The 15,462-nt window shown below is 34.6% G+C and overlaps 1 protein-coding gene across 1 annotated transcript in view; it reads left to right on the top strand.

Annotated features, from left to right (window-relative positions):
• Positions 1-15,462, top strand: part of LOC141542966 (maltase-glucoamylase-like) — a 157,702-nt gene that overhangs the window by 24,450 nt on the left and 117,790 nt on the right. The window contains exons 9-16 of the mRNA XM_074267708.1: positions 1,030-1,155; positions 5,767-5,898; positions 5,994-6,101; positions 10,401-10,514; positions 11,733-11,817; positions 12,701-12,818; positions 14,600-14,771; positions 15,095-15,211. Of these exons, the coding sequence (XP_074123809.1) occupies positions 1,030-1,155; positions 5,767-5,898; positions 5,994-6,101; positions 10,401-10,514; positions 11,733-11,817; positions 12,701-12,818; positions 14,600-14,771; positions 15,095-15,211 (972 nt within the window). The remainder of the gene's footprint in view (positions 1-1,029; positions 1,156-5,766; positions 5,899-5,993; positions 6,102-10,400; positions 10,515-11,732; positions 11,818-12,700; positions 12,819-14,599; positions 14,772-15,094; positions 15,212-15,462) is intronic.

Genomic DNA, 15,462 nt, shown 5'->3' with positions numbered 1-15,462 from the left:
GAAAAACATCTTTTCTATAAAGGAAAATATTCATGTAGAGAGATTTAATGAAGCATCATTATGGATAATTGTTACCTTAAAGTTAAGGTCATTTGCCTATTTACATACTGTATTGTTTTTTTTTTTAGTCAAATTTTCCCTAGGATGTTTGAAAGGTTGAAATTTAGAAGGTCAGATCTTTCGTCCTGAAAACCTGAGGCAAATCAAGCTTTCTTAGACCCTCAGGAAAAGACATAGCACAAGTTCTGAACTTTTTTTTCTTCTCTTGTAGTCTGAATTTCTTCTCTGTTTATTTTACTTGATGATGAGCCTAAAAAAAGCAAATTTATGAGAAAGGAATATGAGAGACCATGAGACTTAGCTGCATTAGATAAACCATAGTTTGGTGGGAGGAGAGTTGACTCCATGGGTATATATTACTGTCTGTATATATATATTATGTATGTTTGTTTAACAGAGTGTTCATTGGTAGAGACTGTACGATTTAATTCTTTCACCAAATTGATTGTAATAAATGACACCATTCAATTTTTAAAAGGGAAAAATGAATTAGCAAAAAGTGTTTTATTGCTTGTTAACCTTTTCTATTGGATTTTGCCTCATTATAGAAATGACAAATGTAGAAACCTGACAAAAGAGATTTTTTTATTTTGTGTAGGAGAGGGGATAGTATCAGTTGGGAAGCCCTCACACTCTTAAAGTTATGTTGGTAGTTATGCAATTTGAAATAAATAGTCCAGATCAAGTTTTTTTCAAATATTCCATTGAGTAAAAGGCTAATTACAATAGTGTTAATTTATAAGTAAGTGATTCTGATTTTTAAAATGTTTACTGTGTACTTAGCATTGTACTAGGTACCATGAGGAGACTAGAGAAAGAGGCGATCTTTGTGTTCAAGCACCTGACAGTCCTTTTTGGAAACAATTAGCAAATCCTACAAGACAGCATTGAGAAGGGGATCTACTCTGATTAGAATAGAATAGTTACAAAATGTTTATTCTGCCTCATTTCTCTAATTCTCACCTTTAGCTTATTGGAAGGCCATTCTTACCATCTTATTGGTCTCTTGGATTTCATCTCAGTCGTTGGGTGTATGGAGGTTTGGATGGAATGAAGAAAGTTGTGGAGAGAAACCGAGCTGCTCAGCTTCCTTGTGTAAGAGGGACTTTTCTTTTAAACATACTGAATTTGGTCTTTGTTTTTTTTTTTTTTTTTTTTTTTTAATTACTAATAATACAGGTAAGACAGATAATTATATGAATATATATTAATCTAATTAATATCTAATGGATAATTAGAAAATTAATCTATTCTCCTGAATTTTTGAAATACGGTTTTTGTGTTTTCAGAGTATTTTACCCTAGTATTTTTTCATAATGTCATTGTTCTTAAAATTAATGAGCAGATTAATGAATATAATTTTTATTATTTAATTTAAACCATCAACTCTTTCTAGGAAGGTAGAATGTAAAGTGTTCTGTTCTCTGAAAACTTTGTATAATTATTTCCTATGATAATGAGTTTATACACATTTGACACATGGACAAAAAGGATAGCATAATTGACAGAGTTGGACATTAACGCCAACTGTCTCATTTCACAGAGGCCCAGAGAGTTGAAGGACCTTGCCCAAGGTCACCTAGGCAGTGAATGGCAGAGCTGGGCTTTGAACCCATGCCTTCTGATTTTTAAATCCTTTTCTTCACTGCCTCTTCATACAATTATTCAAAGTTCACAAATCAAATAGTTTAAAAATCAGATTATTTTTATGTGGCTCTTTTGGGTTTTATATGGTTTATATATATGCTAATCACATAGATACAGGGTTCTGTGAAAATCAAGAAACTGGATTAAAAAATAGAATTGTTTTAGCTTTTATGCATTGGGAGATGGGGTGAAATGCAGCAAAGAGTGGTTGGTCTTGTTCTGTTAGCGCCAACACAGATGAAATAAATAGAATACGGCTTGGAGACTCATTTATCTAACCTTGGAAGGGAGTATACCTTTGGGAATTCAAAGTGATTATAATGCAAAGTTTGGGGCTATTAAGCTTTGGAAGGTGTTTTGCTGCTCTGCTTGAAAGTGGTTATTTCTGATGCTCTGGGAGTTCACAACTATGATAAAGATGCTAAAAAGCTGACTGTACTGTTTTTTTGTCCTATTTCCTAAATTTGCTGCTTCACAAAGGGAGGGCTACATAATCCTACTTTCCTATTCTATACATCACCTTTCAGGCTGAGTCAGAGCAATTAGGCTCTCTCAACTTACTATTTCCCTTTTTCTATGGGGAGAGAAAACAAAATTTTTGTTGTTTATTCGTGTCTGACTCTTCATGACCCCATTTGTGGTGTTCTTAGCAAAGATTCTGGAGTGGTTCGCCATTTCCTTTTCCAACTCATTTTACTTGCCCAAGGTCAAACAATTAGTAAGTGTCTGAGACCATATTTGAACTCAAGATTAGGCTTCCTTTCTCCAGGTCACTGAGTTATCCACCATCTAGCTGCCCAAAATAAAATTACTTTGATTTAATACTTATTCTTCTCTTCCAACTGTAATGCTAGAGCAGCTGAGGCAAGATAGAGATTAGAAAGTATTTAATAATTTATTTGAAAGGGACCAAATAGATCTATGGTTTGGTCCCAGGGCTGAATGAGACTATCGTCTCCAAGAATCCAGCAAACAATGTGGGTTCTCAATGACCTATATACCCATGCTCAAACTCAGGGGGTAGATTGAGGCACGGGCAGAGTCAGGGTGCTGAGAGCAGGAGCTCTGACAGGGTGGGGGAAGCCATTGGAAAGGGGTCTGACATAATAGGGGGAGACACCCCGGAGATGGAGAGAGGCATCTTGGTAAGATCGTATCTGACATTTCCATAGCTTGGGATGGGGAGAGGCATTCTGATATTCTAAAACATAAGATCTTTTATCCTTATCAAATATTCTGATAAAGAGGGAGGGGTGGCTTTACAGGATTGTAAAACATTGCAGAACAATTAGGGAAACTGAGTCAGGATAATTAGGGAAACTGAGTCAGGACAATAAAAGAAAACTGGCATAACACAACTCCTGAACTTGGAAAAGAAAAGTCTATGTTTTAAGAAAAATAATATATGACAAGATGAAAATGGATTTGAAAGCAAAATTTGTATATCTACTCATGGCTGATCTGAAACTGATCTTGTATTTGCTTTTTTGCTGCCAATTTAATAAAAGCCATTCATGCTGTTATTAGCATATCTTAAAAAAATTGTATTAAGATAAACCTTAGTAGTATGGTTGAGTGGAAAGCACTTGGTTTAAGAATAAGAAGACCTGAGTTCTGCTGCTTAGTAGCTGTTTCACCTTGGACAGTCACTTCTTCATCTATTAAGAGTTTCTATGATTAGTAGAATTACAAAGGTCACTTCTTTTAATTTTTTGTGATTCTGAGTGATCAGTGTATGTTTGTGCATTGAAATAATTGATTCTCACTTATCTGTGTATGGATTGTCCACAACCAGTCTTTTAACACAGCCCTCCCTCACTTCAGTTCAATTCACATAGCATCACTTCCCTGATGTCATGTCCTCTTTGAGAACAAAGGATAAAAAACAAGAACAAACCTGAGTTTTTGCAATTCTTTGCAATCCCAACATGTCTTTAGAATTGTCTTTAGTATTAGTTTTGTCTGACACCTAGCAATCAGTATATGTTTAAGGGGGATGTGGTAATTTCAGAATTAGTTTAAGGAAATTAAGAATGTAAATCTGAAACAAGGGGGAAAAAAGAAAACTTAAATTAAGGTCCAAAACAATATATAAATTACTTTTGAATTGTCTACAGTATCTAATTATCTGCTTCATTGCTTCCTGTAATAGCCTGAATACTTGACAGCTGATTGTGTATTTAAAAATCCTTGAATATTAAGAGTTGGAAGTTCACTGAGAGATCTAGTAAAAACTTATTCATTTTACAAATGAGGAAGTGATCCTCAGAAAAGGGTAAAATGATGATACAAGGTTGATTAACTAGTTATCTAAACCAGAACTCAGATTTCCTAATTTTTTCCCCAGAGGTGTTTTTTTTGTTTTTTTGTTTTTGTTTTTGTTTTTTAATTTGGCATTAGGAATGATATAATATAGTCAGGTGGTACAATGGATAGAGTGCTAGACTCAGACTAAGGAAGATTTTAACTGTACAACTCAGTTAACTCTGCCTAGGGATTGATGATTCTCTGATAAGGAAATGACAGACTACTCCAGTACTTTTGCTAAGAAAATCCCATGGACAGAGGTCCAGAAGACCATGAAGAGTCAAATGTGGCTGAATGACTGAATACCATGCTGAAGATGCAGGGAATGTTAATCAACAGAAATTGCCAGCTGTTTGGGAGAGTGACTGAAATATAATTGAGATTTAAACATGATTTTCCATTGAAAGAATAGGATTTGTAGTTGGCATATAGTGGCCAAATTTGCAAAGCCTGAGAGACAATTATATGATGAATTTGGGGCAGAAAGTTCTTCCATGAAACACTGGACAAGTCACTTAATGTCTCTTCACTTTCCTCTAAAGTAAAATCAAAATTAGCTACCTTATAGGACTATAAATGAGGAAAGCACTTTGACACATTGTAAAAGCATGTTTATTATTGTTAGTGACTGAGGAACAATATATTGGAAGTGGCAGGTGTGAGAAGAAAAAATTATTTAAAAAGATAAAGTTCAGAAAGTATAAGATAACATAGGTAGGCAAAGGATTCCTTTCTTACAGCAAATAATTATCAAACACCTATTTCATGCAAAGTATTTTGCAATGGGAGGTAGCTAGGATAGTGTGGTAGGCCTGTTGTCAGGAAGACTCCTTTCCTTGAGTTGAAATCTGGTCTCAGATATTTACCAACAGCTATATGACCATGGGGAAATTAAAGTTTGCCTCAGTTTCCTCATCTGTAAAATGAGCTGAAAAAGGAATCGGCAAACCACTCCAATGTTTCTGCCAAGAAAACGCTAAATGGGATTATGAAGAATTGGACACAACTAAACAATAACACGGATTTTGTAATGCTTGTGGGAGAGACAATGAAGAAAAGGAATTTCTGTTAATAGAAGATCAAGAGAATATATATTTGTTTAGAATGTCAGACACTGCTTGTTGGTTTTTTTTTTTTTTTTTTTTTAATGATAATGAGGTTAAGATTTGGGGAATCCTGCTTATAAATATCCTGATTCCTCAGTGATCAAATGACCTGTGTTGGGTTTCAAATAGGGGTTGAGGGATGGTTGAGGTCACAAATAAGAGTTAGAAATGGTGATGTCTAATGTTTAACTCTGTCAAGATAAAGTAAGTATGGAGAAAGAGTATAATTGTTGGTTTTATCTACTTTAATAATAGCTAATATTTATAATATTTATATGGCACTTTAAGATTTGCAAACGACTTTGTAAATCCTTTTATTCTCAAAGCAATATTAGGAGCTAAGTGTAATTATTATCCTCATATATGTTAAAAGATTAAAATAAACTTTAAGGATGGTATTGGAAAGCAAAAAAGAAAAAGAAAAAAGACACAAAATGTTAGTTCAAAGGGGAGGAAGGGAAAAGGGTATTTTGTATTGATTGTATATATGTGTGTGTGTGTATATACATACATATATATATATATATATAATATATATATACATATATATATATATATATATATATAAAATTTGGCTTTTGTTTTTGTAGAGTTTGTTGATTTCATCAATGTTTTATATATAATATTTTCTGTATTATTCTTACAGGATGTTCAGTACTCTGATATTGACTACATGGATGAGAAGAAGGATTTCACTTATGATAAAGTACTATTCAGAGATCTACCTGCATTTGTTGAGGATTTACATAACCATGGACAGAAATATGTCATTATTATGGTATGCTCCTCTTTTTCCTCACTGCCTATAAAGTCTCTTTCTTTTCCCTTTAACTCAAGGATGTTTTCTCTATTCTTTATCTTATTCTCTTAAAGGATCCAGCCATTGCCAATGACTCTCCCAACTATGGCCCTTATGTCCGGGGCTCAGACATGAAGATTTGGGTCAATGCATCAGATGGAGTGACACCACTTATTGGGAAGGTAACAACTGGAGAGAACCAGAGACTGATAAAATGGCAGGACTGGTGCAATGATTGATTTTCTGTAGATTTCAAATTGCATGCTCCTTGGTTATAGAGTAGAATCCTATTATAATGTATTTTGTAATACTGACTTTGCTATTTCAAGAATCAGGGTGTGTTCCTATATTCCTCAAAACTTAATCATAAATTGTAAAAACCTGATTTATCCTGCCTAGCTTAAGAAAGGTACAGTTGACTGCATCTGGGTCTTATATAGAGATACAATTAGAATTAGGTTTTACTTGATTTATTGGTGGTGCTCTCTGCATCTGTGGAGGGAATACACACCTTAATGAAATTATAGATTAATTAAAGAATCATAATGATTATGAAATAAATTTCTTTCTTTTCTTTTTTTTTTTTAATCCATTCTTTTATTTGCTTCTGTTTTATGGGAAAGTTCAATCCATTTACATTCACAGTTATGATTACCTGCTCTGTGTTTGCCTTCATCCCATTTTCTTCCCTGAATATACTTTTGTTCTCTCTCTCCACCCTGTTCCTAGTTGTGTTTTTGTTACCCACCCCACCCACATGTGACCTTATCTTATTTAAAAAAAATTTTTTTTTTAAATTAGTTTTATAATTATAACATTTTTTGACAGTATATATGCCTAGGTAATTTTTTACTCTCTTCTGTTCCGAATTTTCCCCTCCTTCCCTCCACCCCCTCGCCTAGATGGCAGGCATTCCCATACATATTAAATATGTTATAGTATATCCTAGGTACAATATATATGTGCAGAACTGAATTTGTTGTTGTTGTTGTTGTTGTTGCAAAGGAAGAATTGGATTCAGAAGGTAAAAATAAGCTGGGGAGAAAAACAAAAAATGCTAACAGTTTACACTAATTTCCCAGTGTTCTTTCTCTGGGTATAGCTGATTCTGTCCATCATTGATCAATTGGAATTGGATTAAATCTTCCATCAGAATACATCCTCATACAGTATCATTGTTGAAGTATATAATGATCTCCTAGTTCTGCTCATTTCACTCAGCATCAGTTGATATATATATATCTCTATCTCAACTCTCCAAGCCTCTCTGGTCATGAAATAAATCTGGTCATCCTGCTGGTCATGAAATAAATTTCTTAGCCCACAAAATTGTTTTACTGGATTATAGATTTCCCTTTGATCCTGTCTGGGTCTCAGGGATGATTCATCTGATGGGGCTGAATTTCATGCCAGAGCTGTGGACCCTATTTCCATTCTTTAGGAAAATGTTCAACCTGATATCATTCTGATTATAGGTATCTGATCTGGCATTAATTTGCATAGCTGAATTATAGTAAGAGAGCAAAAGGAAATGTTAGTTCAGACGCTTATGATTGAAAAACCAACAATTTATTGGACCTTGTGGCCTGGTATATGAAGAAAGAGAATAAAATTTTGTTTGAACTAGATAAATACATGCTTAATTTGAGAATCATGAAATTCATTTATGGCTTTCAATCAGTAAATCAATAGGTATTATTAAGTGCTTAATATCAAGTACAATTCTGGGATCTGGATCTATAAAGATAAAAATTCAAGAGACTTGTAGTGTCATTTTTTTGTACCTCCACAAAATGGTATTTTCAGCTTTAAATGATAGTTGAGATCTGTTTATGAAGAAATGAATAGAAATGTCAAGCTGCATTTGCCAAGGGCTAAATGAGTGGTAAACATAATGGTATTGCCGATCTCAAAGGAAGAGGAAATTAATGAAGACAAGAGAGTAGGGCTGGGTCTGGATAAGGAAGACAGGGTAGGACTTAGATAAATTGAAAAGGAAGGAGAAAATTTTGGGAAAATAGGAAAGATAGCAGGAGCAAAAGTACAGAGTTGGAAATGGGTACTTATGTGGACAACTAAACTCTTTGGAAGGGGGAATCATTCTTGATTCCTTTTTTCCTTCTTTCTCCTTATCTACCGTCACTTATATTGACTCTTCCAGCTTTACCACAGGGCCTGGCAATAGTAGGCACTTAACATGTTTATTGACTGGGTGACTAACTTCCTTGATGTATGTCTGACATCCAATGATCACCCTAACCAGTTGCTAAGTGCTAAAAAGATATATAATACGGCAGAGAGCTATTTGCATCTAGAAAGAGGATTGTCCAGACTGAATGTGAATCACAGAATAGCTTTTTTGTTGTTTGCTTGCTTTTTGTTTTCTTTCTCATTTTTTTCTTTTTGATTTTATTTTTCTTGTGCACTATAATTGTGAAAATATGTATAGAAGAATTACACATCTAACATATATTGAATTACTTGTCTAGAGGAGGTGGTGGGAGGAAGGAGGGACAAAAATTTGGAACACAAGAGTTTTTCAAGGGTGAATGTTGAAAACTTTTTGCATATATTTTGAAAATAAAAAAGCTATTATTTTAAAAAAGAAAAAATAAAGTAACAGAAAAATAATCATATAGAAATCTGTGAATTTTTAGATGATACAACTTCCTTTATTTTTTAAAAGGTATATGCCGAATTCACTATGGCACTTTCAAACCTATCCTTTTGCATTTCCTTCTGGTCTCTCTGAGCATTTAAAAAATTTGAATGACTTTTTTTTCTTGCCAACGTTTACTCTAGTTCTGCTTTTCACCTCAAATTTCCTTTCCTCCTACTGACAACAAAAGAAACAAAATCCTTGTAACAAGTAAGCATAGTTATACAAAACATTTCATATGCTGGCTCTGTCTAAAAATCTTGTTGCATTTTGCATTTGCTTCCATCACTAAGGTATCAGATACCTTGCTTCACCCTCGTTGCCTTGATCAAAGTCTTAAGTCTTTCAAAATGTTTTTCTTTAAATGTTACATTTTAAATTATTCTCCTTAGTTCTGTTTACTTCAATTTTTGTCATTGAAGGTCTCCTGGGCTTCTCTGAAATGGTCCTTTCATGATTGCTTATGATGCAATAATATTGTTACATTCATATATCAGAATTTGTTCTGTCATTAATCAATTGATGAACATTCCCTCAATTTATTGTTCTTTGCCTAAAACAAGTAGAGTTTCCATACATATTTTTGGACAGATAGATCTTTTTCTTCTTTCTTTTGTTTCTTTGATATATAGCTTTCAGTGATTTTTTTGGTTACAATTTGTTCCAGGATGGTTATTCTGGATTTCACAGCTCCACTATTACTTTCTTACCAAAATCCTAACAATTGTCATTTTTCCTTTTATTTTTAATTTTTTTTTTGTCCATCTGATGAGTTGTTTTAATACATATGTGTGTTTACGTATATATATTTCTCTTATTATTAATGACTGGGACATTTTATATGGCTAATGATAGCTTGGATTTCTTACTTTCAAAATTTTATATTACTTTTGTTTGACTGTTTATTGGGTAATGTTCTTATTCTTATATAACTTTCAACTTTCTATCTTGTGTATCAGATCTTTACCAAATAAGTTTTCTGAAGAGAGAATTAAATAAATTTCTTCCAACTTCACTCTCTTCTAATTTTTAACTTCATTAATATTATTGATGAAAGAAAATATTTTTAATTATATAAATGAAAGGAAGGAATAAAAGATTAGGCATTTATTAAGTACCTACTATGTGTCTGGCAGTATGCTAAGCACTTATGAAATTGTCCATTTCAGGTCATCATTCAAAAGTTATTGCTTTCTTTGCTTCTCTAATTTGTATAATATATCACTTTTTACATCCCTTTGTACATGGTATGAGTTGTTAGTTAAAACCTGTTTTCTTCCAGACTGTTTTCCAATTTTTTAAGCAGTTTTTATTGAATAGTGGGTTAAACTCTTTCCTTTCCAGTCCTTCATTTATAGTTGCCAAAGTAGTAGTACAAACCTTATTAAATCATAGATGGAAAAACATTACTGTTTTCCCATTGCCTTTAGGATAAAGTGTAACCTCTTTAGATGGGTATTTAAATACCCATGACTCTGATTTTCCTTTTTAGCCTAATTTTATTCTACTTCCTTTCATGTACTCTTTTCTATTTCTATCTTGTATTCTTCTACCATTGTTCACATGCATAGATAATCTCCATTGAGGTCAAGGACTATGATTAATGTCCTTTATCTTTGTAGTCATAGTGCTTAGCATGGTGTCTCTTAGGAGGAACTATATAACACAAAAATCTGAAATTACGAAGACTGACTTTGTCTGTCCCTAGATACTTACAAGAATATAATCAAACATTTCATTTCTTATAGTCTCCTTTTGATTACTGCTGTTTCACTCCAATGTGTTTTCATTCATTGCCACTGAATTCCTTTCTCTGCTGCAGGTATGGCCAGGCCAGACGGTCTTTCCAGACTATACCAGTCCGAAGTGTGCCCAGTGGTGGGCAGAGGAGTTCAGACTTTTCTACCAGGAGCTAAAATTTGATGGAATCTGGATTGTGAGTCATCAGGATGGGGACTGTAGAGGGAACCAATATTCAGAATATTAAAATATTTTCTCTTTTTATATTCTTATCTCAAGTGGTGGAGATGGGAGGAGGAAAGAATAGGTAGAAAAAAAGTGGATTGCATATCTTTCAGTGACTTAATATTTAAATAATGTCAAGATAAATAGCTTAGGCAGAATCAGAATCAGAAGGATCCTAAGAATCAAAAAAAAAAAAAATCAGTAAATATTTTATTAAGTCCTGAGTTTCTAGGCCCCTGTGCTAGACAGTTTTTAAGTTTAGTCATTTTTCAGTCATATCCAAATCCTTGTGACCCCTTTTGAAGTTTTCTTGACAAAATACTAGAATGGTTTGCCATTTCTTTTTCCAAGTCATTTTACAGTTGAGGTAACTGAGGCAAACAAGGGAAAATGACTTCCTTAAGGTAACACATCCATCTCTCTCTCTATATATATCTAAGGATATATTTGAATTCAGGTCTTCCTGATTCCCGAAACTCTAGCCACTGTGCCACTGTGCTAGAAGTAGGAGATTAAAAGGAACAAAAATCAAGTTTGTTTTTCTGTTGTGTGAAAGAATGGAGGCACAAGCAGGTACATGTAGAATATACACAAGTAGATGTAAAGTATTTAAGGGAAGGCACTAGATCCTGGTGTAGATTAGGAAAGCCTTATATAGAAGAAAGTATTTGAGACTGAGCTTTGAAAGACTCTTGGGATTCTCAGAGGTAGAGAAGAGGAAGGGAATACATTCCTGGCATAATGGACAAAACAGAGATGGGAGATTGGATGTGGTATAAGCAGTGGATAGTCAATAAGCATTTACTGCTAGGTACTGAGGATATTAATCCAAGTAAAAAAGAAGATAGTTTTTTGCCTTCAAAGACCTTATATTCTGATAGAGGAAGACAATGCACAAAAGGCCTGTTAGAAGTTAGGGATGGAATGGGAAGTGGAGAAAAGAATGCTGTATGGGAGCTTGAAGGAAAGCTGTTTTGTGATCCTTTCTTCAAAACAAGCAAGAAATCACCAATGCCAGCCAGCCTAAATAGGTAGAGAGAGCAGTTGGAAATCCATTTAGGTCCACAACACTATTTTAAAAGGTTTAATTAACTGGGAAATTCCCCCAATTTCAAAACTAATTATAATAATAAATACAAAATAGAGTTTTCACTAACCACACTGTATATTTCTATTTTTGTCTCTCTAGGATATGAATGAACCCTCCAACTTTGATGATGGTTCATCTACAGGATGCTCAAATAGTAACCTGAACTATCCCCCATTTACTCCTAGTAAGTCATGGGACTGGTCCTTTGGATGAGTTGTTGACTGTTAACTTATCACATATATTTGTCATTTTAAATTGTAAAAGGACAGATAGGGACCCTTTTTGTTAATGGATTGAGGTACAGATGCACACAAAGAAAGGAAAATATTTTCTTTTTCTCTTTTTCACCCTTTGCTAGGTGCAGGCAGTTCTAGAACTATATTGTAAAACAATGATGGTGATTATAATCATCGTCATCACACCTCTGTGGGCTAAGTAGCACAATATTATCTCTAGTTTATAGTAAAGGTACTGAGAATCAGAAAGATTGAGTGATTTGTTGTTTGTCTTTCATTTTCGAAGAGGACCATGACATCAGGGAGATGATGTCGTGACATGCAAGTGATTTGGATTTAATTGAGAAAGGGCTGTGCAAGCTCCCCAGCCTCACTTTTCTCTCCAGAGCTATTTGGATCTGGTGGTCAGATGTAGATCAGGACAACTGGAGATGGTTCTGGTTTCAATGGGAGACTTTGGCCTTTTTAAGCTAAGGTCTTGAATGATTTACTGAAACTATGTGATCCTGGGCAAACCATTGAACCTCTCTGTACCTCATTTTCTTATTCTGTAAATTAGTGAGTTACATTGGCTGGTCTCTAGGGTCTTTGCCAATTCTAACATCTGTAATCCTATGATTTATGTCATTAAATAAAAAAGGTAGGACTCAGGCAAGCCCACGTCTTATATTATAAACTCAGTGTTGTTTCTGCAACAAATTAATGTCATCTTTTAAAATTATATAGCATTAATTTTCCTGAATTTGACTTGAATTTTTGATTATGTTTTAGAGGCTGACCAATGTCATAATGACCTATGCTTTCATCAATAGCTTCATCTTTCCATTGTAGGAATACTGGACCACTTTCTACCTGCCAAAACTCTTTGCATGGATGCAGTTCAGCATTGGGGAAAACACTATGATGTCCACAATCTGTATGGTTACTCCATGGCAATTGCAACAGAAGAGTAAGGGCAGCATTCATCAAATTGTATTCATCAAAACACCTGTGGTTTCAGCTTACATTTGCTTGCTGATGGGCCCTCATCACTTGGGTGTGACACCAGAGATTTAGATTACATGGAGAACAGAAGACTTTTACTTTTTTTGCAATAAATTTTGGGGCAGAGGAGCTAGTAGGGAAAAAAAAGAAGAAAATGTTAATGAGCTAGTAGTATATGCAAAGTCCTTTTAATTTAAATTAATTTAAATAACTTGCTATGGAATAGACTAATATTTTGCATCAGAAATCTTGGTTAGAGAGGGAGTTAGGGTTAAGTATAAAGAAACATGTGTATTGGGGAATGACTGATCCTTATCACTAATCTTTGATCTTTTTCTTTTATCATTTCCTCTCCTATAGTTAAGTCATTGCTCCCATTTGGTATTTAATTATTCAAATTATAAATAACTTTGATCTAGCACCTTGTCAGGGGCCTTTTGAATGATAGAACACTCAGTTTGAATGAGCATAATATTCAAGGGAAAAGAGGGGAAAAAGCATCATCCAGAGGCAGACTTTAAAAGGCCACCAAGATTCATAGTTCAGGTCTTCTGGCATCCCAATGGAATGATATACAGGTCAGATTCCATAGCAACTGGTAGCAAAGGACTAAAATCTTGGCCAGAATATAGTAGAAAATCAGCCAGGATTTGGAAATAATTTTTGCCAAGTAGGGCTTTTTATTTTACTTCTTTTTCAAATCTAGTCTTTGAAGTGGGCAATGAGCTAGAATTGTTGACTCAGAAGACACTTGGCTTTATTTTGTTCAAGGCCCTTTGGAACTTTGGAAATGAATCAATTGCAAAAAATCATCCCCTAAAGAAAACAATCCATTTGTACTTTACTTTCCCCTGAAACTCCCCAAAGCATGGAAATGAATCAAAGAAAGTGTTATCAGTAGCAATGTTCTGTTTCCTATGGGAATGGTAGGAATAGAAGGGAGCCCCAAAACATTTTTTCTTCTAATCCCTCGAGTATTGCATTCACTCACAATGAGTATTTACTATTGAGTCATTCAAAAATTTCTTCTGCCTCCTAAAGTCATAAGCCACATGAATTTGTCCTAGACATAATCTAGGATCTATATAGAGCCAATGGGAGACTAGAGTTTATTTTATATGGTTTATATAGCTAATGTCTTTGTCTTTATAAGGAAAGTTCCTATTTGATAAAGTTATTTGCCAGTGGCCTACTTAATTAAAACAATATTTCATGCAAGAGTCTTGTTTCTGACTCTATATCTGAATTCAGTTTCTATTTCTGTCTCTCTCTCTGGGAGGCAGCAAAGTAAAATTGCTCCAGAGTCAGAATGATGTGGGTTTAAGTCCAACTTTAGACATTAGCCCTGATAAAACATGAGGAAATTAGCTGGCACAGGAGTTAGAATATTGGGTCTGGAATTGAGATGCTAAGATAATGAGGTCATTGAAGAATTTGGACATGACTGTAACATGACTTAACAAGTCCCTTAACCATTTGATGCCATAGGCAGCTTTCTAAAATGAGAAGGTATAGATAAATTGCCAATCTGAATGGTAGAAGTTTCTTCACAGAGGATTCTTTACAACAATGAAATCCTAGGCCTGGGCAAAACCCCAAATTTGCACCTGTGTCTATGTGGATCTGTGGAGTTTTGGTTTTGTTTTTTTTTGAAATTAATAAAATCAGAATCAGTATTGTTTTTGATTAATCCCTAAAGGTGAACAGAACTGTGCAACCGCCTATCTCTCCATTTTTCCTTTGCAGGGCTGTAAAAGCTGTCTTCAATAATAAAAGAAGCTTTATTATCACACGCTCTACCTTTGCTGGGTCAGGCAAATTTGCAGCTCATTGGCTGGGGGACAATGCAGCCACTTGGAATGACCTTCGCTGGTCTATACTTGGTGTGCTCGAATTCAACTTGTTTGGTATCCCTATGGTAAGCCCTCACTTCCACCTCTCCACTAGGCATAAACCCTAGAGAGCACATCACTTCCCAATTAATACTGGTCAGGATCCTCCTTTATTTCTAGTTTGAGTGGCTTTTTAGAAACAGTCTAACAAAGGTCAAGTGCTGAGATATCATCTTTATCATAATGGGAATCAGGAAGGAAATGTTATTGGGGGAAACATATTTATGTAACAAGGGATCACTTTTAGGCAAATAACAGTATAGTGAGAATGCTGAAAAGTTTGAAAAATAAAACAAAAAATTATGCATAAAAAAGACCCATGTCCATCCATAATTTGTGATGATTCTAGGTGGGCCCTGACATCTGTGGTTATGCTAATGATGTCTCAGAAGAACTATGCAGGCGGTGGATGCAGCTTGGTGCATTTTATCCATTTTCCAGAAATCACAACGGTCAAGGCTACAAGGTAAACCCTCAAGAGATAGTATCAAGAGAAATTTGAGATAAATTAGGAGGGGCTAATTTCCCCACCATGGTGTTTGTTCATTGAAATTCCTTTATGATCTGTTATATCTAGGCTTGACTCTATAGACAGTCTCAGCTATTTCTATCGTGGTTCAGTGGGAAGAGCTCAAGACCTGGATTCAGGAAGGCCTGAATTAAAATCTGGCCTCAAATACTTCCTTACTTCCTAGCTGGGTGATCCTGAGCAAATCA

This window comes from Sminthopsis crassicaudata, chromosome 5 (genome assembly GCF_048593235.1).
Source record: "Sminthopsis crassicaudata isolate SCR6 chromosome 5, ASM4859323v1, whole genome shotgun sequence".
NCBI classification, from domain to species: Eukaryota; Metazoa; Chordata; class Mammalia; order Dasyuromorphia; family Dasyuridae; genus Sminthopsis; species Sminthopsis crassicaudata.
The sequence above is the reverse complement of the archived record's forward strand: the minus strand, read 5'-3'. Positions and strand labels throughout refer to the sequence as shown.